General features: G+C 34.9%; 1 protein-coding gene across 8 annotated transcripts in view; it reads left to right on the top strand.

Moving 5' to 3' along the window:
* Ppp1r12a (protein phosphatase 1 regulatory subunit 12A) overlaps positions 1-25,537 on the top strand; it is a 150,140-nt gene that overhangs the window by 114,840 nt on the left and 9,763 nt on the right. For all 8 annotated transcript variants that reach the window (XM_023716171.1, XM_023716169.1, XM_023716164.1 and 5 more), the window contains 8 exons: positions 5,853-5,943; positions 7,196-7,396; positions 7,631-7,799; positions 10,741-10,862; positions 13,903-13,968; positions 18,534-18,550; positions 19,656-19,791; positions 23,756-23,860. In XM_023716171.1, the coding sequence (XP_023571939.1) occupies positions 5,853-5,943; positions 7,196-7,396; positions 7,631-7,799; positions 10,741-10,862; positions 13,903-13,968; positions 18,534-18,550; positions 19,656-19,791; positions 23,756-23,860 (907 nt within the window). The remainder of the gene's footprint in view (positions 1-5,852; positions 5,944-7,195; positions 7,397-7,630; positions 7,800-10,740; positions 10,863-13,902; positions 13,969-18,533; positions 18,551-19,655; positions 19,792-23,755; positions 23,861-25,537) is intronic.

Here is a 25,537-nt window from a genome sequence, read left to right as displayed (position 1 = left end):
AAAAAAAAAAAAAGAAAGAAATTTGATTGATGTTAAACAGTTTTTGAAAGCTTCATTTTAAGTTTCTTAGACGGGGGGTATACCTGGGTTAGCGTACTTTTACCTGGCATATGCGAGGCTTGAGTTTGACCCTAGCTCTACAAAGACAGATGGAAAAAGAAGGGGAATTCTTTGGTTGAAACATATGAGCATACTAGATAATTCAGATGTAGCTTGTATATTACTTAGTTTTAGTTCTAGTACATAGAAAACACTAATTGAATTTTTTAAAGAACATTATGAATTTATTATGTGTTAATAGCACTGCTTACATCTGCAACTATTAATACGAAATGATATAGAAAGTGCTTGCTCATTATCTTTTGGGATATTTTTACAGAAAGAAACAGACTCAAAGACTTTATTCTTGCAAAATTAAATGAGCTATATACAGTGTTTTCCTTACGAAAATACTGACTTGATTAACTTTCTGTCAGATAGTGTTATATGGAGTTCTATTTCCACAGTGTCTATCAAAATGCTATAGTAGATAATGAATGTGTTTGAATATATGAAAAATAAGTTCTTAAAATATTTTATCATTGCATCTATTTTTTGTTAGTGTCTTTTATGAAAAATGTGAAAATTATTTTTTTCAGAGTTTTTTTAATTAGTATAATTTGTAGTACATGATTTGATTCCTTGTGGGGAGCTGGTATGTGTTTCCCCTTTCCATTTGGAAAGCTCTTCCTATTTCCTATTACCTGTTTTTTATTTTGCTCTTTATATGTTGGATTTAAATTTCAGTAGTGAATTTTTGAGATAGGTTCATAACATCATTGCAAGTGGTTAGCACTTTGTGAGTAGAATGCCAGTAGTTCATATTGTTTTAATTATTTTATTTTTCTATAAATTTAAATGTTCTAGGTTTTTGTGATGCTTTCAACAAGACAATATAGGCAGCAGAAATTAAAGGACTGTACACATCAAACATCAAAATAACCCATTAACTGGTCAAAGTATTCAGAATAAGAATGCAGGCTTTGATTTTTTTAGGTCGTGGAATTAATGCTACATTTCAGCCTTTTGCTGTATCTTGATCCTTGATCCTTGAAATTAGAATTATTTCCAAGTTATAGTTTCTTCTATTAAAAAAAAGATGTTTTATGTACATATTTCAACTTCTAAAATCCTATGTCCAGCATCCCATGCATTAAAGAATTTTTCCATTTCAGTAACAGCCTAATGAATACTTCTCAGAATTTCTGTGCGGGATAGATAGTGCTGGGGATGTAGCCCTCCCCACTGAACTGTGCTTCCCATTCAGTGATTTTTTTTTTTTTCTCTCTCTTTTTCCGTTCAGTGATTTCTTGCAGCTTTTGGAGAGAATTGAGTTTGACTTTCAGAACTAGTTCTAATTAATGAAAGATATTAAAGATCAAAACTTACACTTGAGGTATATTTTTACAAAGCAAATTATCGATAAGAAACAAAATGTGTCTGTTGACATTGTCTCTGCTCTACATTGTAAAGATTTTTCTCTGTCTTGTTTCAGTGATGTTTGCAATAATAAGATTTGTGTTTTATTCCATATGACATAGTTGTTTGCAATTTTTAATATACCGTTGGCCTCTTGTTTGTCTTTTAATTAAAAGACGAACAATTTCAGTGGCACTGAAATGTATCTAGTTAAAATTTGCCGTAAAATGTATATATGATGATTTAATAATATAATGTGGCTGAAAAAGAAATCAACACACTTAGGATATTAGATAAGTATTCACTTTTGTGTTTTGTGTAAAGTTGCTGTGTTATGCACACTTAAATTTCCAAGTTTCTGAATTTTCCTGTTTGTTGATCATGATTATTATAAAAATGCCTATATTTCTTAGTTAAGAATTCCAATGTACTAAATTTTTTTAAGGTAGGGAGGTGCTGGACATAAATTGGTAGAGTACGGTATCACGTTATTTCACTATTTACCTACTTGTTATTCGCTAGTCTTTTTAAACTTCAGAATAATGTTTTACAAATAACCTTATGTTTCTATGAACTGTTTCAGTATGACTGCTCTCTTCTACCATTTTCCTTTGGTTAAACCAGTCCCCATTTGCTCATTTAAATGTTTTCTAAAAGGAAAAATGCTGAGTGTGAAATAACACAGGTTGTTATTCAGTGTAATAAAGGTGTAATTTGGTTGACTAACAAAAATATAACCATTGTAAAAAAATAGCCAGTGTCAGTGAAATAAAATTGAGTGATTTATTAGGAAAAATCTAATGTAAAAAAATCTTAAGGTTACTTACAAAAGAATAAGTAACCTAAGAAAAAGTGAATAAAATTATACTCTATAAATCATGAGGAACAAGCACAGTTTGACAATGATACTGCAATATTTAAGATAACACTGGAATTGGGGATTGGGGGATATTCTTAACCATATTTTTGACAACTACCTCTTAGGAATTAAAACTACAGAAAATATATAAATTATTTTCTTCTTTCCATCTTACACTTAGAGGTCTACTCTACATAGGCATACCAAGGGAGAAGAAAGTAACTGTCTGAGTTACTCTTCTCTCATTGCTGGGACAAATACCCGACACCCAAATTGAAGGAAGGAAAGGTTTATGTAGTTCACAGTTGCTAGAGGTTTCCGTCCATACTCAGCTGGCTCCAAGGCAGAGCAGCACATGGCAGAGGGCAGCCTTTCATGGTAGCAGCAAAGAGTGAGAGCAAAGGAAGGGTAGCAACACCTCAAGCAGCTTCTTCCCACCTTACTTTGTAATGCAGATTACCTGCCCCAGGGCAGGTGCAGCATCCATGCCCACAATAATCAATCACAAACTCCGGAAGCTGCCCCAAGACTGCATGAGGCTTTGGGGGGCAACTATACACAAACCATAACAGTAACTGAAAATCAGGTGGTAGATAGCAAATATAGGAAATACTTTAATACTACAAATTTGTACCCTAGATTTTATGCTATTTTGGTGCAAATACCATATGGAAATTTAAATGAATAGATTTTACAAGTGTCTCAACTCGTAACTTCTATCCTTGACCTGCACATGTTAAACTAGATGTGATAAATAGGTTTTTCAACAGTCCTAGCAACTTGTAGCTGTATTTTCAAAAAGAAAACAGGCTGGGGAGATAGCTCAATGCCTGACAAGTACAAAATCCTTAGTTCAATCCCCGGTACCAAAAAAAAAAAACAAAAAAACAGGAAAACGGCTGGACATTACAGCACGTGTTTCTAATCCTAGTCCTCTGGGAGCCAGGGGAATCGTAAGTTCAGACCCAGTCTGGCATGTTTTTTAAACTTTAATTAGCAAGAGTACTGATTTCTTAATGACTTCCTTCTTTTAAAGTATTTGTCCCCCCAAAATCATTGTAATTGTTTTAAAAATAGGAAGTGTCTGTTAAATACAAAAGTAAAAGCTCAAAGATTATTGATAGAAGTGAGCATTAAAAAATGAGAATATAAATGTGAAGCTTAGTGGAATGTCAGGGAAGGAAGGGAAACAGATCTTCCCAGAAGTGCTCATTCGCCTCTGCGTTGGCGCAGTGAAACTGTATAGCAGAATTGAATTGAGATTGCAAGAGAAAGTCAGACCAAGAAAAGACCAAGTGCTGAATTGCTTTATTTATTTTTCCCCCGTACCTCCACTGCAGGAGGACAAGTTAAAGGAAAGTCAGACCAAGAAAAGACCAAGTGCTGAATTGCTTTATTTATTTTTTCCCCCGTACCTCCACTGCAGGAGGACAAGTTAAAGGGGCACAGAAACAAAGTTACGTTACAAATTTAGATCGGTGCCAATAATTTAGTAGAAATTTGATAAGAGAACACTTTTACCAGGTTCTTATGTTGGAAGAGGTGTAAGGTGTACTTCATTGCAAGATAAATGAGTTACTGTGAAGCAGTAGCACATAATCTTTCAGTAGTCTAACAATGTGGAGCTTAAAACATGATGAAGAACATAAAAAGAAAAATGCAGTTTGTCCTTCATCATATGATAGTACCGTGACTTATTCGACCAGAAAGAGTTCCTTGGTAATTGTAGAGAAAGCAACAAGGAGAGCCAGGTCTCCAAAAGTAATTCTAACTAATCAGACCTAACTGATGGAACTACATCAAGTAGGATTTAAGTGAGAAATTTGTCTTCATAGCATTATCTAAGGAGGTAAATACTAGAATCACGTATTTCAATGTTCAAGGATGTAGTGGGAAAAAATATAAGCTCCTTGATATATAAAAGAAAGAAGAGCTCTCTGAAAAGAATTCTACAGAAACTAAATTCTAGGGAGATTGAAGGCATATTACTGAATTTCTTGAATTTAAAGTTTTTAAAGGACAAAAAGAAAAATTGTAAAACCATGAATTCAGAACTTTGTTATATTTGAGTGAATAGTGTCAGAGAGATTAAAAAGCAGAATGAATTACAGAGAGACAAAAGAACCCTTTTAAAAACTAGTATTTAAGGGGGCCGGGGAGATGGTTCAGTGGAGTAAGCACTTCCCTGGCAAGTGTAAGGACCTGAGTTCAATCCCCGGTTCCAAAAAAAAACTAGTATTTAAATAAAGAAAACCTCCCAGACCATTACTTCGGGAATTGGAGAAACATGCAGGTGTAATAAACTAAACTTGTTAAACTTAACATAGAAAATAGAGATAGTTGATGTCTATAAGTGCTCTAGGAAGAAATATGTGCTACGTGGTAACATAAGATAGAGGTAGCAGCTGAATTTCCTAGGTAATACTCATTCATAAAGGAAAATCTTCAAGTTGTATTGCATGGTTTTATCTTATCTCCATTTAGCCCTTTAATTATTTTATGTACATGATACCCCTTTTGCATTGGTCAGTCTTGTTCAAAGTGTGAACAAGACTTTAATGTCTGCCAAAACTATTTTTAGTGAAAGCACAGTGACAAAGAATGAATAGAATGCTGCTTTCTCACTCAGTATCCATAGCCAGAATTGCATCCATTCTTAACCATTTGACTAAGACAAAACATTGACAATCTAGAGTTTTGGTCAAATAATTTCACATATCATTTAAGATTGTTATATTAGGCCAAAAATGGAGGCAGGTAATTAGGATTTGATACTTTAAACAGTAAGAAATGTAGAAAAGAATTTGATACCTAATATTTTAGCATTTGAATTTTTAATTCTTTTTTAATGTGTTTTGTACAGGGTTAATAGGGTCTCACTGCACAGATTGAACTCTAGTGACTCCTGTTTTCAGCCTCCCAAGCACTGGGAATACAGGAGCATGCCACCATGCCCAGTCTTGGCATTCTAATTTTAAGAAACTGTAGATAGAGAATTTAAAACCTCCCCCCCTTTTTTTTGGCAGAATTGGGGATTGAACTCAGGCCCTTGTACTTGCCAGGGAAGCGCTTATTCCTCTGAGCCATCTCCCTGGCCCCCAAAACCTCCCCCTTTTTAATAATAGGACATGGGTCATTGAAAGTATAGAACGAATAGATTTTAATAGAAGTTTAAAAAAGACCTAGAGAATTAGCATTGAATGAGTTTTTTAAATGAGATTGGGTTGTCACTTTTTTGGATCTTGTTGAGGCAAGAAAAGGGACTTTCCTAAGTTAGAAACAAACTACTTAACTCTATCCATTTTTGAAAAATTGATGTTTTGCTAAATGAAGTATTTCTGCCTCTATCAAGAGAGAGAAAATTTTAAATTTTTGATTCTCTGAATTTTTCTAAGTGTGGTTCTTAAAATTATTTGGTTGACTGTGTGAAGATTATTTTTCTTAAAACTCATTAAATGATGAATTTAAGCTCCATTCACACTCATATTTATCTTCACAGATATATTTCCAAATAACTTTTTATTTATTACTTTAGATCATACCTCACTCCTGTTCGGGATGAAGAATCTGAATCCCAAAGAAAAGCAAGATCTAGACAAGCAAGACAGTCTAGAAGATCAACACAGGTATATGCATATACTATATGAAAATTATATGAAGCATCTATATTTACTTCATATGCAAAAACTGCCTTTTTCATTTTTGTAACAATATAGATGTTGCTGCATTAGTTTGAATCAACCTTTAAAAATGCTGTGGTAATCCTCATAGCCTTTGTGTATAGTAGCACTGTTACTGTTGTAGCTCATTAATTAGCTATATGCTTTTGTGTTGCTTTATTATTCATCCTCCATTCCTTCCTGGTTTAATGTCTAGTGGAGTATTTGATTAGTGTTAGAATGAATTAATCTTCTATGATATCTAATAATGATTAAAGAATTATGTGAATATTTGGAGGCGGGATTGCGTAAGGCATATGCCTCCTATTAGTTATATATCAGTTAATATGCAAATATGAGAAAACGTCTCTCAGGCTAGTTATTAGCATTTTCTTCCTTGGTGCTATACTTAGCATATACATGATATGCTTTCCTGTGTCTTTCCTACCCTACAGGTCAGGAATTCTACAAGACAGATTCAACTATTTGAGCCTTAGTACTATTTAGCTTTCAAACTGAGCTGTTGGTTGAACTTAAAATTAACATTCGTTATCTGTCTTTTTTTTTTTTTTTAAAGGAACTAATGGAGTTGAAACAGGGTCTTTTTGTATATTCTAGCCTGTCCTTGAATTCACTGTGTGGTCTAGGTTGGCTTCAAACTTGTGGCCATCCTCATCTCAGCCTCCAAAGTGCTTGAATTACAGCCACACACCACTGCACCTGGCCTCTTTTTTCTCTTCCTGAGCTGTTTACTTCTTGAAATCTAACCTGTTCTTCAGAGATAAAAAATTATTTCTTTATTAAAGGTTCTGTTAAGCCTTAAGAGTGATTCATAATATAAAAATATACAAATAATAATGTATATAGTAAATATGTAAACAGTGTATCTATTTGGGTTTTGTCCCATCTCTGAATTTAGGAACTTTTATGTTCACATGGTATTTCTCTCTCTTATAGAATTTTGTTAATTTATGAATATGGGAACAGTTCCTCATCCATATTGATAGCTTCCACAGAACCTAACATTGTGTTCACTCATGGTGATTCTTCATAAAGTTAATGTACTGTAATCTGCGGGGTAAAAAGTTTATTCTATGAACCAATAGAAAACATACATATTTGACTTTGATCATTCATATTTAATATATGTTTCTAAAATACTATTTTGAAACAAGTGTTAATGTACCTCATAATTAAATTTATCCTCTTTTGTGTGTAGGGAGTGACACTGACTGATCTTCAAGAAGCTGAAAAAACAATAGGAAGAAGTCGTTCTACCAGAACCAGAGAACAAGAAAACGAAGAAAAAGAAAAAGAGGAAAAAGAAAAACAAGATAAAGAGAAACAAGAAGAAAAGAAGGAGTCAGAAGCATCTAGAGAAGATGAATATAAACAAAAGTATTCTAGAACGTATGATGAGGTAATAGTGTGTTAGTAATACAGTTTGGTCAAATGATATAAATTGATGTGTGGCTCTAAATACACAAGAGATTTATATTATCAACAAAACTACATAAAACATGAAATTATTTTAGCTGGAAATTTTAATTACTTTAATATTAGAACATTACTTTTCATTGAAATGAATTTTGAAGTATTCTGTATGTCTTTATTGATTAATACTCAAGTGGGTTTTAATTTTAATGTTTCACAGACTTATCCACGATATAGACCGGTATCAACTTCAAGTTCTGCCTCTTCATCATCTTCACTTTCCACTATGAGCAGTTCCCTCTGTGCTTCAAATCAGCTGAACAGGCCAAACAGTCTTGTAGGGATAACTTCTGCTTACTCCAGAGGACTAACAAAAGAAAATGAAAGAGGTAAGAGCAATTTTGAAAACACTCTATTGCCTTCAAGAAATTCCTTGGCTTTTCCTAACAGTGCAACTAAAAGAATAACATTCTAAATTATGACTTACTTGGCCCAAACAGAAAGAGTGTGAGACTGAAAATGAAAAAAGTAGAAAACAAAAATAAATAGAAACCAGGCATGGTGGTACGCACCTGTAAACCCAGCACTCAGGAGGCCAAGACAGACTGTTGCAAGTTCAGGTCTCGAATACAAAGTGAGCTCAAGGCCAGCCTGAACTGTATAGTGAGACCCTGTCTCAAAAAGACTAGACAGACGGTGGGGAGAGGGGGGTCTGGAGTTGATCCATACAACTTTGTGACCTAATAATTCACAAAGGCCTTTATGTCCTGCTATGAGAAAGGGGATTTACATGCGCTGGTGAACAACTAGTACTAAGATTGGCTTTTATTGTAGTACTTTTCAGGGGCTTTAAACTACTTCTTATGCAGATCATCTTTTTCCATTATTTTGGGGAGACGATTGGGAAATGTGTAATGTTCTTACTAAGAAAAAAAAATGTTTATGCTTCTTGAAAATTAGATTTCTGGGGTTGGGAAGATAGCTCAGAGGCATAAGCACATACCTGGCACAATGTTCCAGTGTGGATCCTTCTAACTGGGTGTTGTCGCACACACCTGTAATCTCAGCACTGGTAGGGTTGAGACCAGAGGATCCTATGAGTTTGAGATCAACTTGGGGGCTACAAAAGTGAGCATAGGACCAGCCTGAACTGCATAATGAGACTCTGTCTCAAGAAAAAGAAAATTAAGATTTCTTAGGTATAGTTGGCACATGAATGGACCTGTTACTACTTCTTTTTTCAGTTTCAGGGATTGAACTCGGGACTTTGCACTTGCTAGGCAGAGGCTTATGCTACTGAGCTATATCCCAGCCCAAAACTTTCTGTTAATATAAACTTCCTATCAGGATTCTAGTTAGTTCTTATTTTATTCAGCTTCTTATTGAAAGGTCTAATTAATTTCTTTTTCATATCAAAGAGGAATGCTAAATAAAATGATTCCATTTTATATTTAAAAGCTATCTCTCATAGTATTAGTCATTATTTTTACCAGTAATCATATAGAATAAGCATCAGAATTTTTTTTCTGGATTTCCAGCTAGATTTTCTTCTGTTGGTCATTAAGATGTTTCAGTTCTTGTGTGTGAGGCCCATATAGGGTTTGTAAACTATGGGCCACGTTTAAATTTAGGAAAATTTCACATAAAATTCAGATTTTTAGCTTTCTTAAGAAGCTTAAAAATTGTCAAAACTATATCTGAATTCTTTATTTCAACAGTTGGCTGGAACTAAGTAACAACAGTTATTCTTTCCCCTGGATGGTGCCCTGCTGGGCCATTCTACCCATGTATATATCTGGATAGCCACTATAGCATTGGATTTTTAGGCCTTTACATAATAGATGAAGTTAATAACCCCTCATTAACAGTAAAAACTATAGGGCATCAAGGATACTGAAGTTATGAATACACGGATTACAAAGAATTATACTTCAATTTATATGTAATTCCTACAACAGATTTAACACCAGGTGAACTTTGACTCCTTGAAGTTGACAATCGAGTTGTTCTTCCAATAGAGATACCAGTGCATATATTAATTTCATCAAAAGATGTTCTTCATTCATAAGCTATTCATCTTTACGGTTAAAAACAGATGCAATTCCAGGACGACTAAACCAAACAATCTAAACATCATCTCACCCTGGCTTATTCTAAACTAATTCTAAAACAGCTTTAAGTTTCTCTTAAAACTTAATTTTTGGGGGTCTTTTCCCATGACTCTGCTAGTAGTCATTTAAAAATCACCTTTGTTCTACATATGTCTATTTTTTAGTATACTTAAAAACCCGAGGGGGCCAGGGAGATGGCTCAGTGGAATAAACACTTCCCTGGCAAGTGCAAGGGCCTGAGTTCAATCCCCCGTTCTGCAAAAAAAAAAAACCAAAAAACCCTAGTATTCTTAATAGTATATGAGCCTAAAGCCATTTCAACTGTTGCAGGGAGGAAACAGAAATCTTAAGAGTAACATTTTTATGTTGATTCGTTTTTAGTAAATGATATTTTCCGCAAGAGTTTGATCTTAGATATTTTTGATAGAAATGAAAGAAGTATGTATTTTTCCTAAAATAAGGACAGACAAAGGAAGTAGAAACTTACGAGCCTGGCCTGGTGGCAGAGGCAGGAGGATCACTTCAGTTTGAGGCCAGCCTGGGCTACTTAGTGAGTTCAAGGCCAGTCTCAACTACATAGTGAGACTCTGTCTTAAAAATGAAAGAAAGGAGAAGTAGTAGTAGTAATAGTAGTAGAAACTAATAAGTGTATACGATTCCTACTACATGTCCCATCATTAAGATGGTTGTAGGTTGGTTTCTCCTGCCTGTTGTAGGTTTCTCTAATCTGGCCCACATGCCATTAGCCAAAAAAAAAGTAGTTCTGCACTTACATAAACTACTTTGCTTATATTATACATGTTCAAGACAGTTCCTCTTCACTCACTTTGGCCCAGGCAAGCCAAAAATTAAGCACCAGAGGGTCAGATTTAGGTATCATAACTATCTGTATCATACATTAATAACTAGAACCCTGTCCTTCTTACAGGATTCCATTGTTTTCAGTTCAACAAATATATCTTTTGAGCAGAATTTTCATTTTAGATGTTAGGAAAAGGGAGATTATTAGTTTTTATGATTCTTAACAATATATCTTAATGGGAGATAAAGATGTGCATTCATAAAAAATATAGGAACACTGTAAGACGCCAAAAATTCTGATTGGAGAAATTTAGAAAGCTTCACAAAGGAAGCTTATTTGGAGTTGTTTTCACATACATAGTTTTTAAAATTCTGTCAGGATATATTGTTATTGTGGTGTATTAATAATCCTTAACAGAGGGAGAAAAAAAAGAAGAAGAAAAAGAAGGTGAAGATAAATCACAACCTAAATCCATCAGAGAACGACGGCGACCCAGAGAGAAAAGAAGATCTACAGGAGTTTCCTTTTGGACACAAGATGTGAGAACCTGCTGAAATTACTTTATAGAATACCTAATTGTCTTAATTACTTTTCATATTGTTGAAACAAAATAACTGCCACCCAAAGTTAAAGGAGAAAAGGTTTATTTGGCTCATGGTTTGTAGAACAGGGTGGCTTGACAGAGGGCCATCACAGAGGAGAGCAGTTCATGGCTCCCACAAGATAGTGAAGGTAACAAGGAAGAGAAACAGGACTCCTTCTCTCTCTTATATTGTTGGCAGGCTGCCTGCCCTAGGACAGGTATAGCACTTATTCCCCTAATCCTAGCTAGAACTATGGCAAACGAGTCAGTGCACTGATTTACTAATCACACACCCTAAATCTCAGCATCGTACATTAGATCAGCTACTCTGCAAAGCAGCTGAATGCAGCTTTGGGGAGAAATGTAGACATAAGCCATAAAACTAATGTTTCCAAAAGCGCATACTGATAATTTATTATACATTTTAGATGATTTATTTAAATCATCATGTTTTCTTAATTGGTTGTTAAATGGAAGTCCTTTATAAAGATAGGTAATAATTATTAGTTTTTTGGCATTGAAAGGAATTTAAAATTTGGAAGGAATTCTGCCCCAGTTTTAGAATAAAAATTAGAATTGTCTGCTGCTTAGAAGACATACACTGATTATCTTATAATGGCTAAAGTGTTTATCTTAGAGATTTCTTGAGAGAAAGATGTTTTACATTTGATTTCATTATCGCAAGTAATGTAAGATCTACATAAGGGAATTGTCTGCCTCTGGAGGAATGCTGGGTAGAAACAATGTTTTGCTAATGAAATTACAATTTTCAAAATAACATGTAACAAGGGAAGAGAAGCATAATTGGTCTTTTCTTTTTTAGCTTCTAGATTTTTTCCCCCTTTTTAAATTAAGAGTCCTGTTGAAGCATGCCATGTACAGTGAAACATAATTTCTAAATGTCTAGCATAAGGAATTGGCCTAAAAGCAGCAATGCAGACACTCACATATTCTTTTTCTTTGAATTCTAATCATCCTCATTTTCAAAGCCATCCAGAATCTTTTGTTTTTGTTTTTGTTTTTGTTTTTGTACCTAAAATCGAACTTAGGGCCTGTGCTTGCCAAGCAAGAACTAGTCTACCTACCTACCTAGCTACAGCCCCATCTTTCATTTATTTATTTATTTTATTATTGTTTGTGTGTGTGTGTGTGTCTGGTACCAGGAATCAAACTTAGGACCTTGAGTTTGCCAGACAGCTGCTTATGCCACTGAGTTATCACCTCAGCTTTTTTTTTTTAATTCTGAGACTGCATCTCACTAAATTCCCCCAGGCAGGACTTGAACTTGCAGTCCTCCTGCCCTTTTATTAGACTTGATGAATCAGCATTGTATGTGGCTACAAAAGTTAAAGAGTAGTACAATGATCCTATCCCAAGTACCTACTGTTTTGGCTAAATTCCCTCTACCCAAGTTTTAGCTTCTCGTTAGGATCTAAGTAGGGATCATACATTGAGATTGGTTATTTCTTTGAAATCCCTCAATCAGTAAGGTTCTCCTTTCATCTAATTTTTTTGCAATTATTTTTAGAGGAACTAAGTTATTCCTATGAAGGATGGTTAACACATTCCCTTTTTTAATGTTTTCTGTAAACTGGTAGTGGGATTAATCAGACTCAGGTTCATTATTTTTTGGACAAAGTGTTAGTAAAATAAAACTTTAGACTTCACATCCTAATGTTTAGTAGGTCTTGCTGCTTAAAATTATTGATAACTCATGTGTTGGGAATTTCATAGGCAAAGTTGTTGTTACAAATTTTTTGTTTTATTCTAACCAAATCTTCATTCAGAAATCCACCTTATGAAATTGTGCATTTGACAAGCATTGTAAAGATCCTTCCTTAGATCCATAGTAGAACATCCATGTTTTTAGTTTAAGTCACTAACTGAGCCATCAAGACACAGGACTGAAGGGGCCAGGGAGACAGCTCAGTAGAATAAGCGCTTGCCTGGCAAGTGCAAAGGCCCGAGTTCAATCCTTGGTTCCGCCAAAAAAAAAAAAAGACACAGGACTGTAACAAAAAGATAAAATACCTCATGTTTAAACGTATAACAAAAAACATACAAAAGGAACAAAGGGCTTAGTGAAAGAAACGGTATGTAGCTGGGTAGCTCTATTTTAGTGTTAAGTTCCTTTTTGCAATTTAACTTCCATAACATTGTTGCTAGGTAGCAAACTGTTATCTTGTACAAAGTCTTTCTATTCCATAGAACAAAATACTGTAGTTTCCTCCTCAGCTTATGGATAACAATGGCTCAAAAAGTTAAAATAGTTTAAGTCACACAGTAAAAATAACTGTACTAATACTAAACTAGATTTACTTAGTTTAAAACCCTTAGTAGTTCAACAGTGACCTTAAGCCAGATATTGGAACACAAGCTTTTCTTTTCTATTCTTGAACCATTTAAAGCTTGTTGATATTTTTAAGGCCTTTTAGTAGAGTATTCTCATAGGCTAGGATTCTAGATGTGTCCTAATTTTCTATCCCATGTACTCTAAGTGCTTAGCAATTTCTACAGAGGATTTCACCTAAATATAATAGGACTGTTGCTAAAGTTTGGCCAAGTTTCAGCAAATTTGGCTTTTTAACTTGAAATTGTTTTTTGCTGCTTTATTATAATAGAGACAAAAAAAGTGTTTCCATTGACTTTGAAGTATATACAGTATCATAGTGTATAGTAGAATATCTTCTCATGTTAAACTTATTTTTTTAGTTTTCAGTATTCATGTATTTCTTGTACCACATGTTAGATAAGTTATCATCACCTATACACTAAGCCTCTTTAGATTTGCTAGGCCAACAGAATAGGCTTTGTTCTAATAAGGTAGAAAACTTGCACGTAAAAAACTTTTTTTAAAAAAAAAAAAAACTTTTTTTTTGAACATTTAAAAAAAATACTTTTTCTCAAGTCATTTTAAATGAAAAAAGCCCTAAAGTTCCTAAAAATCAACTGTTTGAAATGTGTCTTTTCTAAAATAAATTGACAATCTGTTTTAGAGTGATGAAAATGAGCAAGAACAACAATCAGATACAGAAGAGAGTTCCAATAAAAAAGAAACTCAGGTAAGTAACATTTTATACTGAACAATAGTAATTTTAAAGATTACTTTTTATTGTTTAATTGTACTAACTTACACAAAATAGTTATTATACATCTTAAGCCTACTTGTGAGGATAAATGATAAAGGACAGAAGAACAAAATAGGGATAGATAACATTTTACAAGATAGAAATATTCTAGATTTTTTATTGTACTGGTAGTTTTATGGAAATACAATAAAAGCAAAAACTCATCAGGAGGGCCGGCCAGATAGCTCAGAGGACTAAAGTGCCTGCTTTGGCAGCAAAGCAGCTGGGGTTTGATCCTGGCGTGCTAAGCCAGCCCCACCCCCGGGGCATGCTGAGATGGTGACTGAGACTGGGAGCAGTGGCACATGCCTGTAATCCCAGCACTTGGGAGGCTGAAAGCAGGATAATCACTATGAGTCCAATATACATAGTGAGACCCCATTCACCCTGTAGACCCTGTTCTGAATTCATTAAAAAAAAAAAAAAAAAATTCATTAGAGTATACTCCAAATACATGTAATTGATTATTTCATCTTTATAGAATTGAAAAGAAAAAGCGAAAATGTTGACTAGCATCCTTGGAAGGAAAATACCTAAAGGAGACTAGGTGGTAGAAATCTAGAAGTAGTAAGCTCAGATTTTATTCCCATAGAGGCAAAGTTTTAAGTATGGTCTAGAGAAAGAAGGCCTTTAATGAAATTTAGAGTCTGTGAGACTTATTTTATATTCCTAATCATAGTCTCCTGAAAAAGACATTCTTTTCTCCTTTGCACTGTCAAAGGAATTAAGGCAATTTGCATTGATGTATAGTTGTGCAGGTAGCAGTAAAAGTTTATTCCCCTTTGCCTTTCTTTCCTAACCTGTCGTTTGGTTGGCCAGAGAGAGGAGCTCTTTTTCACATAGGATTGGAGCTATGTGAAAAAGGATTGGTGCAGTGTGAGTCACCACTATCAAGCCTGAAATAGCATTCTGGCCGTGTTAATGCTATCTTCATTTTGACTTGGGATTTCTTAATCAAACCATGAAAACTAACAGCAAGAAAGTGTAAGTGACCAAAAGCAGGCTACCTGTGTTAGGGTGACTGAACAGGTACTTCAAGAGCTAAGTATGCCTAGACAGACAAATTAAGGAATGAACTGGGAATTGAACTCAGGACCGTGCACAAACCAGGCAGGCGATTATACCACTGAGCTGTCTCCCCAGCCCACATGAAATTGTTTTTGTTATAATGAATAAGTATTGAGGATAAATTATTGCAGAGCAAAAGCTGTATCACTTAACATGGTTACGATTGGATCATAATTGGCATGTCTTGCTGCCAGGTAGCTTGAACCATCAGTGGTATATTTCCAGTGAGTTGCTTATGCTGCTGGTGGTACAAACGGATCTAATTGCTTTTATTAGGTGTTTTTTTTTTTTTTTTTTCTTTTTTTAATAGAGGGGACAGTCATGCATGTACTATCAGTGGTTGAGGCTGGAAGGCACATGTCAGACGTTTTTGCCTGTCAATTATTCATATTCCCCCAGTGTACCTACCATATGTCTCTTCCCTATTCTGTCAGCTGGTTTATTCATCATCTTTCTTTCCCTTTTGTACCTTATGAATTCCCATCTAAATGAACAGATAACAAGATGAAAGAATTAATAAGAGCATCCCAAGGTGACACTGCTTTCCCACTGTCTTTACCACAGAATCTATCTCACCCCAGGCCTCAGTGGGAGGGAGAAGAGTTCAGGCATCGAAGTTGTAACTCTGAAGCATGTGTTAAGTTTAAATTTGATTATAAAAATTATACCAAAGATACATTAAAGTTAACTAGGACGTTGTATCTAAGAAGAAAAATGTTCTTAGTTCCCAACAGTTTAAGGTTTGTTTGCTTGTTTTTAATTTTAAATAAAAGATTCTTTAGATCTTGATTCATGCTACCATTCTTTCAGTTAAAGAACAAAAATGCCAAGACTCAAGCTGGATTAAACAAAGATAATTTATTGTACTCATAGTTGTCTATAAGCCTCATCCTCAAGTTAATTTACCTCATAGAAATGGGATTATGGTTGGTTTTAACCACATAAGTCACACCAATGAACTCTTGTAGCTATTTTTCTATCAATATGAGCTGTGTGTCATGTCACCAACTACAGTGAAGTTAAGGTGCTAACCCAGGGTCTTACTTAGCAGATTAAAATAGAGCTTTCCCCCACTAAGTATGCTTCTCTCTTTCAAAAACTAGTAACATCAACCCCTGCTTCTCTGTGGGAAGATGGAAGCAACAAAATTCTTACAAGCATTTTCTAAAATAGTGTTGCTATTACCTCATAATGGTAATTCTATACAGTTTAATCAAGACACTAAATTTCTGTTGATAGGGAATAAATTACATAAAATATATGTGGATAGATCAGTACAGTGGTATCTCAGTTCATGAATGCTTTTGTTTGCAAATTCCATCAGGTGACAAAATGACCATCTTTCCCACACAAACACAAACCTGGCCATCTTTGCCCAAAATCACAGAATAAAGGAAGTCTGTGAACCAAGGTACCACACCATATTTTGTGTATTCACATAGATGCTTTGGATTAAAAAAAGGTTAATAGTGGTTGTCTGGGGGGTAGGCATATGAGGATTAGTAGAACTATATATATTTCTATATAAGCTTACAGTATAATCAAAAATTTTTTTAAACATGTATTGGAAAAAATGTAAAATATAGGGCCGGGGGGAGATGGCTCAGTGGAATAAGCACTTCCCTGGCAAGTGCGAGGGCCTGAGTTCAATCCCCGGTTCCACAAAAAAAATTGTAAAATATAGAAAACAAGGATGTGGTAAGTGAAATAAATAAAACACAAAAGGAGAAACACAGTATGATTCATTCAATCTACTCAGTTATCTAAATAAGTCAAAGCTCAAAAACAAACAGTTGTAGTTGGTAGTACTGATGAAAGAATAGTTTGTTTTTGAGTATTGTTTAGTTTTTCAAGATTAAATAATTCTAGGAATTTGCTGCACAAAAATGTGAATGTAGTTAATATTAACTGTATAGTTAAAATAGTTTAAATAGTAAATTTTATTAAATGTTTTTACATTTTTTTTTTAATTTTTATGTATTTGGTGCAGGGTCTCAGTATGCAGCTCACACTCATAGTGATCCTCCTATTTTCAGCCTCCCCAGAGCTGGGCTTACAGATGTGCGCCACCACGCCCCATGCCGGTGGCTCAGTGGGCCCAGGGCAGGCCAGCTTAGTGCGTGGTGCCAGAGATCAACTCTGCACTTGCCAAGCAGGCGCCTAGACCACTGAACTACCTCGCTGGCCCTACCCTGTTTTTAAAATGTTTAAATAATCACTGGTATCACAAAATTTGAATAATTTCTATAACTGCTAGAATTTTCATTTACTTTTTAAAATTTAAATCAGTAAAAAAGTACAAACCTGAAATGTGTTTTTATTAGCTTTATACATATGTTCATGTCTAAATATTTTACTGAAATTTCAAGTTTATTTTTTTTATTTTTAATTATTATAAAACTAAAAAATAGTAAAAGAAAATATTGATAAAAAAATGCAAGGGGAAGGGGCAAGACAAATTTTTACAAAGGAAATTTATACAGACTTTAATAAAACATTTTAAATCTGAAATAGACTAAACAGTCCTTAAGGAAGTTAGTAACTTTACAGTCCATTTAGAGATAAATAAATGGAAAATTACAAATATCTAAATTCAGAAAATTAACTATTTCTGAATAGCTACCTTACATAAGACTATTTTATCCTATTAATCATTTTATTTATTTTTTATTATTTAGGAATTTCTCAAGCATACCAATTGCTTGAGAAATTAACTTAAAGAATCTTCATTTCCTCTACCCCCCCATTGCTAAACCATGAAGAAATGTATAGCTAGATTTCCAAAGTAAAATTTAAACAACATGTATGTTAACTGTCCTGCATAAAATAGCTATTCATTTTCCTTTTAATGCCTCAAAAACAAAAATGACTATAAGTGGCTGCTCTGCGATATCACATGGTAAACTTGACATTTCTTAATAGAAATACATCACTCCTGCATTACTGAGTGTAAGTATTGGATATATTTCTTAGTCTATCATTTCTTCTGATTAAAAAATAATAGGAAGTCAAATGATGAATTTCCAAGTATTTAGTACTATACATTTTTTTAAACTACATTGATTCAGAATTCTACAGTTTTTTTAATAGCCACAATAAAGTAAAAGCATACATAGGGAATAGATCAGTTAGTTTAACATGTTCATGGCAGGGCCATAATTCCTATATCTCACTGCAGCTGGAACCACCAATGGTACATGCATGACTGTCTCATCATGTAGCTTTTTATTGTCTTTATTAGTAAAAAGAACAATAGAAGTGATTAGACCCACTTGTATTACCATTGTTACAAAACTGCTCAATGGAACTGGCATGTCTAGCGGCAAGTTCATGGTAAGAAACATGAGTAATGTTACATTAAGTTTACTTGATCAGCTTATCAGTTAATAGCTTAATGGCAGCATAACATTTATTATGTCTTTTCTTTCTAGACGGATTCCATTTCTAGGTATGTTTCACTTTTTTTTTTTACTGATTATTTTTCTTTTTTCTTTACTAAAATTTTGCTAAGTATTAATGGATTTTGTACATTTTTAGAATTACTGTATTATAAAAGCCTATAGAAATTTAGATTACTATTAAAGAAGAAAATTTGTTCCCAAATCTCTATAACAGTGATACTTTTTCCAGTTTTCTAAGCTATTCTATCATTGAGTGTCTCATTAACATCAGGGACTGATTCTATCCATATTTGGTCAGAAATTTACTTGATCAAGTATTCAGCATCTTTTACCTTAGCTCTTTAGATAAAGAAAAGTGAATTTCTCTTATTCATAGTTGTTAACCAAAGCCCTGTAAGATGAAGAATATATCTATATACAGTACTAATGATTCTGTTGAATTGACATACAGAGCCAAGCATTTTCCAAAAATAGTAACCTAAATTCAGAACCAGATAGAAAAAATAATTCACATTTACAAATAAGAAAGAGTCTTCCTGTAGCTGCTGGCAAGATAGCTCAGCAGTCTAAAGCACCTGCTTAGGCAAGCTTACACAAGCACAGGGACCCGTGATTCGATCCTCAGCATCCCATGCTCCGCAGGCCCCACCCCCAGGCTGGGCTGGGCTGGCCACAGATTTTTTTTAAATAAAAATAATTAACTAAAAAAAATTCTTCCTGCTTAGGACCAGCCCACTAACATTTTGGATATTCTGTATTTCAGCGAAGTCTAAAATGGCACTAATTATAAAACACCACTGTATACTACTGAAAAAAGAAAAGGTGCTACCAGTTAAATGATAATATGCCATCCTTTATAATCATCCAGTTTCTCATATCAGAGTTGTAAAAATGTGAGAAAATAATATGTAATTTAAAACTTAAAATAATGTATCATAATATGAAACTAAAGAAATTTTGAATCTCTTCATACTGTGAAAGTCAGTGTTAAAATTAATTTCCCATTTGTTATGTATCACAAAAATTGATTAGATAACAAGTAAGGGATACTGTTATTGTTTTGGTTGTCAAGTAAATATATACTACAGTATGTATAAATGTAATTTGTGGAAGCCTGTAATAAAGCTTTTGATTTAAACTCATCTTTTGAAGATATGACACCACTTCTACATCAACTAGTGATCGGTGTGATACCTTGCCGGGTCGCTCTGGATCATACAGTTATTTAGAAGAAAGAAAACCTTATAGTAGCAGGCTAGAAAAGGACGATTCTACAGACTTTAAAAAGGTACTTGGATCATTCAGTTACATTTAGTCTTATCTTTTGTGTTGGGTTACTTTATTTTGATGAGCTCACAAGGAGATCAGTATCTTGAAATTCATTTGCATATTTAATTTTTGAGAAATAATGTATAGAATGTGAATACCTGTTTTAAAAGGAAAAGTAATTGAGACTTTGCAGATTTAAATGTTTCAGTTTATTAGTGTGATTGAACTAAAAGGGAGTGTTCAGTTGTATGTGTGACATTACACACATTTTTTTCTTTGTTAATAGAAGGCAGAAGCAAATGTAGCTTTTTAAAGTTCAGTATAGTTTTCCTAAGTAATTGAAAAACCTATGATAACTCAGGTGCTATTAAAGATTAAGGATGAAAGTATAGTAATTAAGAAATCCTAGAAACACTGCCAACTGAGTATTATTAATCTTTTCATCGTGAGGGGCCTGCAGGTTAGCTCCATTGTTTAAATGCCTGCTTATGCAAACGCACTCCGGTGCAGTATAGGATACTGCGGTTCAATCCCCAGACCTACCGTTAGGGCAGCCTGAGCCAGTCCAAAAAAACATTCCTCCTCAACTTTTCAGTTCAATCAATCGATTGATCAATCGGTAGCGGTAACAGGGAGCTGAGAGCAGAGCCCTGAGCAGCCCCAGTGCCTCCACCGGCCTGGTTACCATCACACTCTGAAAGGAGCCGGAGCCGGCCCCAGTCACCATCACCACAACCCTGAGCAGCGAGGCCGAGACCCAGCAGCTACCTGCCATCCCCCGCGCTCAGTGCTGCGAACACCAAGCAGGGTAATGTGGGCAGCATTGCAGGGCAGCAGGGCAGGCACTTACCTGCCTGTGGGGACCAGAAGTTCATCGCAATGAAGATTTTGGGAACAGCAAAATGGTTCAATGTAAGAAATAGATACGGCTTCATCAACAGGAATGACACCAAGGAAGATGTATTTGTACACCAGACTGCCATAAAGAAGAACAACCCTGGGAAGGACTTTCGTAGTGTAGGGGATGGAGAGACTGTCGAGTTTGGTGTTGTTGAAGGAGAAGAGGGCGCAGCAGGCAGCGAATACAGGCCCTGGTGGAGCTCCAGCTGCAGGCAGTAAATACACAGCAGACTGTAACCATCATAGATGCTATCCATGTAGTAGGGATCCTCCATGCAATTACTAGCAGAATTACCAGAATAGCGAGAGTGGGGAAAAGAATTGGGGGATCGGAAAGTGCTTCTGAAGGCCAGGCCCAGCCAAGCTGGCCCTACCGCAGGCAAAGGTGCCCACCTTACTACATGTGGAGACCCGGTGGGCGTTGACCACAGTATTCCTACTCTCCTGTGCAAGGAGAAATGCTGGAGGGTGCTGACAACCAGGGTGCAGGAGAACGAGGTAGACAAGGGAGACAGAATATATATCGAGGCTATGGATCATGATTCCGCAGGGGCCCTCCTCCCCAGACAGCCTAGAGAGGATGGCAATGAAGAAGATAGGAAAATCAAGGAGACCCAAGGTCAGCAGCCACCTCAACACCAGTACCCTGGCAATTACCGACGCAGAAGCCCAGAAAACCCTAAACCACAAGATGGCAAAGAGAAAGAAGCAGCCGATCCACCAGCTGAGAATTCCCTGCTCCAGAGGCTGAGCAGGGCGGGGCTGAGTAACCGCTAGCTTAACATCTCTACTACCATCATGGGTTTAGTCATCCAGCAAGAAAGAAATGAATAGAAAATTCCAGCAATAAGAACTGAACAAAGATTGGAACTGAAGACCTTAAGTGCTAGCTTTTTGTCCATTGACCAGATAACTAGAACTGTCTGCATTATCTGTGCAGCATGGGGTTTTATTATTTTTACCTAAAGACGCCTCTTTTTGGTAATGACAAACGTGTTTTTTAAAACCTGGTTTTTCTCAATACACCTTTAAAGGTTTTAAATTGTTTTCATATCTGATCAAGTTGAGATTTTTAAGAACTTTATTTTTGGGCTGGGGAGATGGCTCAGGTTAATAAGCACTTCCATGTCAAGCGCGAGGGCCTGAGTTCAATCCCCGGTCCCACCAAAAAAAAAACAAATGTGCTTCATTTTTAATTTTTTTAAATTTATTGAGAAATAGCAGTGAAATAGTTTCAAAACCGATTAGTAAGACAGTTTTAATAATTAATACATTGCATATTGTTGTCTTTGTAGTGGTCATTCATAGTACAAGATACAGACATGATGTCCTGTCCATTCATTTTTAATTTGTAATAAAAGTTTACAACTTGATTTTTTCAAAAAGTCAGCAAACTGCAAGCCCCTGATAATAAAGGTCTTAAATAATAATTTTTTTAAAAATTGCATTGTGAGTTTATAATATTGAAGTTTGCTGAAAAGGGGTGTAGCATTTTTATGTTTCTCTTGACATCTGGCAACTATTTGAATTGTAATGTTTCCGATTAGCTAGGTCAGTAACTGGAAGGGAGGGACTCATCTTGCACCACAGGTATTTACTGAGTATAGAATAAGGTACTGAAATGCGTTGCCTTATGAGATTGTATTCATGAACAAGTGAAGATGGATGTATTGTCCTGGTCTCATGAGCATCTTCCATGTAGTGGGAAAAACAAGCTTTAGCAAACTAATGTATTATAATTTTAACATTATAAAGATACAATTTCATGAAAGTAAATAACAAAAGAAAGTGATGGTTCCTGTGAATATATTTTCTAAAAAAGTAAGGCTTTAGCTAACACCAAAAGGGTGATTAATTATGAGCTGCCAAAAGTGGAACAGAAAGATGTTCTAGGTGGATTTAGCTTAAAGCACATAGACCTGGTGCCAGACGGGTATACAGTGCATTGCAGTAATTGAAGTTTTGGTGAATACTGGAACCACAGCCTGTAGTTCCTTTTACAGACACTTTAAAGATACCCATATGTGAAAAAAATTGGGAAGCTATTCAGGTGTCTTCAATTTGTGGGGATTGACAAGAACACCTGGCATGTGAAAAAGTGGGAGATATATAGATATATAGATATATATGTGTGTGTGTATGTATGAGAGAGAGAGAAGAGAGAGAGAGATGGGCTTTTAAAAGCTAGCTAGTAAGCTAGCTGTGCTACTGATTTCTGTTTATTGAAAGAAACAGTCACTGTTTATATTGTTTGATCAGTCTTACATGCCTATATCTGGTAATCTGAGCAGCTACTTTGAAGATAACAATATGTAATATAATAACCATTGTTAATTTCCGGTCATCTTGTTCTGAAATTTTGTGTGGTTTTTATTGTTTTCTGGTTTTTGGTTTTTTATTCTCTTTAAAATTAAAAAAAGTACATGCTACTTTATGTAAAACAACAGAAGAACAGGGAAAAATTCTGTTATTAGAACATCCCAGATAAGAGTTGCTTACAAGAATTACCATGACAGTAGTATGGAAGGTCAGGGGAGTTAGAGTCAAGTGTGGCAAATAGGACAGTATCATCAGAAAAGGGGTGTCCTAGATTATAATATGTAAGAAATACTTCCCTTAGCTTTTAACTTTACCATAAGTGATGAAAGTAATGTGATGAATGCCACTATTTCATTTTTGGAAATTCAAGAGGAAATGATAGGCAGAAAAGCTCATGTTCTCCAAATAAGCATCACAGTGACTCCTTGGCTATAGCTGCTGTGTAGATAGATACATGGTCCCACTTTATCAGATAACTGAATCATTTGATAACTGAATCGTTTTAAGAGAAGCTGCAAAGTCCAATTTGTTTGCGTAAAGTTTCACATTTTAAATGCTGGGATAATTTGTGTGTACTTCCTGGACTACAACAGCTGACACAACTATCAGTCTCTACCTTGCAACTACAAAACATTATTAATATATATATTCTTGATAGTGCATGTTTCATTAATCTTTCAGTTTTAATATTATGAACTATTTAGAATTCCTCCTTAAAATATTAAGAGAGCAGAAAATTCATTCTTCTCTCCTAATTTTGACAGCTTTATGAACAAATTTTAGCTGAAAATGAAAAGCTGAAGGCACAGCTACATGATACAAATATGGAACTAACAGATCTTAAATTGCAGTTGGAAAAGGCCACCCAGGTTTGTGTCTTTTTTTCTTTGTTATTCTCAAGATAATGGTTGTGATAAGTATTTTTAAAAATCATATTAAAATTTTTGTTAGTATTTTAAAAATTTGATTATTAATAATTTAGTAAAGAGGAATTATGATAATACTATTTACTTAACACTTTATGAAGTAAGTTAAAAGTATAGTTTTATAGTCAGAAATCAAGATATTTTTAATCTTTAATACCAATGTTATATGTAAAGATTTAAATGTTTTTATCATACTAAGTGTAGCAAGGCGTTAAAAGCACCTATGCAGAATTATCTTATAGCCATAAGATGATTTTTCCTCCTTCTCTCCCTTCCTGCTTACTTCCTTCTTCTCCTTTGTTATTCTTTCCTTTTTTCACATGCTGTGCTGTTGTTCTTTCCTACTGAGCTGTATCCTCAGTCCTAAATTTTTTTATGGTAATTTTTATGTGTTTTGAAAACTTCTGATCTTCAAGTGATTTGAAGAGGATAATTTTTAACTCCTTTTACTATAACTTCCTTCTGCGCGACACCCTATAATAAATGTAGCAAAGTGAAACGTAAAACCTTGTACAAATGATTTAGGAATTGTTTGTCATCTCTTTCCCCAGGAGACACTTATAGGAGATGGTAATAGGCACATCTCCTCTTTAGCCTCCTTTTTCAAACAAAAGAAGGGGCCGAGGAGATGGCTCAGTAGAATAAGCGCTTCCTTGGCAAGCACAAGGGCCTGAGTTCAATCCCCAGTTCTGCCAAAAAAAATAAATAAATAAAATAAAAACAAAAGACAGCTTTCTGGTTAAAGGATCTCCAGAAATGCTTTATATACCATTTGTCTTAAATATTACACAGATTATATTTGTATATTAAAGATTCTTGTACTTTTTTCTAATATTCGTGATTATGATTTTTGATATTTTGATCATATCTGTCCCCCATTACCCTTCTTTATACCCCTCTCCCAGTTTCCTTTCTCTTCTTTTTCAAATCATCTGTGCTGTGCAGGGGATTCGGTCCATGGTCAGCAAGCTCCAAGGCAGAAAAGCTGTGGTAAAAGGACATGGCCCAGCAGAGCTGCTTATTTCATTGTGGATAGGAAGCAGAGCAGGCAAACAGTGCCAGAAAGCAAGGAGCTATAGAAAGGCTTAGATGCTCAAGGTCACACCTCTGTGACCCATGAAGACATAAACAGCAGTGTGTTTTACCAGTGACCCAGGCAGATTCCAAAACGGTTCAAGTTGATACACCACCCTTCACTTCCACATCATCCTCCTTGTTTTCTTTCTAGATTCCACAGAGAAAGCTTGCACAACTAGTTTTTCTGACTCATTTCATGATGATCTTCCAGTTCCACCCATTTTCCTGTAGATGACATAATTTTGTTCTTTATTGCTGTATAATATTGCTGTGTGTATATCCCACATTTTCTTTGTCCGTACACCCATGGACAAGCATTTAAGTTGATTCCATGTCCTGATTATTATTAATTATGCTAGAATAAACTGATATTCATATACTTCTGAACTATGTTCGTTTTAATTCCTTCTGGTACATGCTAAGGGTTGGTAATACTGAATTATATTTGTAGTTCTATTTTTAGTTATTTGCAAAATCTCCAGACAGATTTCTATAATGTCTGTACTGACTTACATTCCCAGTATTGTATATAGGCTTTGTTTC

The sequence above is a fragment of the Octodon degus genome, unplaced genomic scaffold, assembly GCF_000260255.1.
Source record: "Octodon degus isolate 3935 unplaced genomic scaffold, OctDeg1.0 scaffold00004, whole genome shotgun sequence".
NCBI lineage: Eukaryota > Metazoa > Chordata > Mammalia > Rodentia > Octodontidae > Octodon > Octodon degus.
Note: the sequence above shows the minus strand (reverse complement) of the source record. Positions and strands in the feature narration are given on the sequence as shown.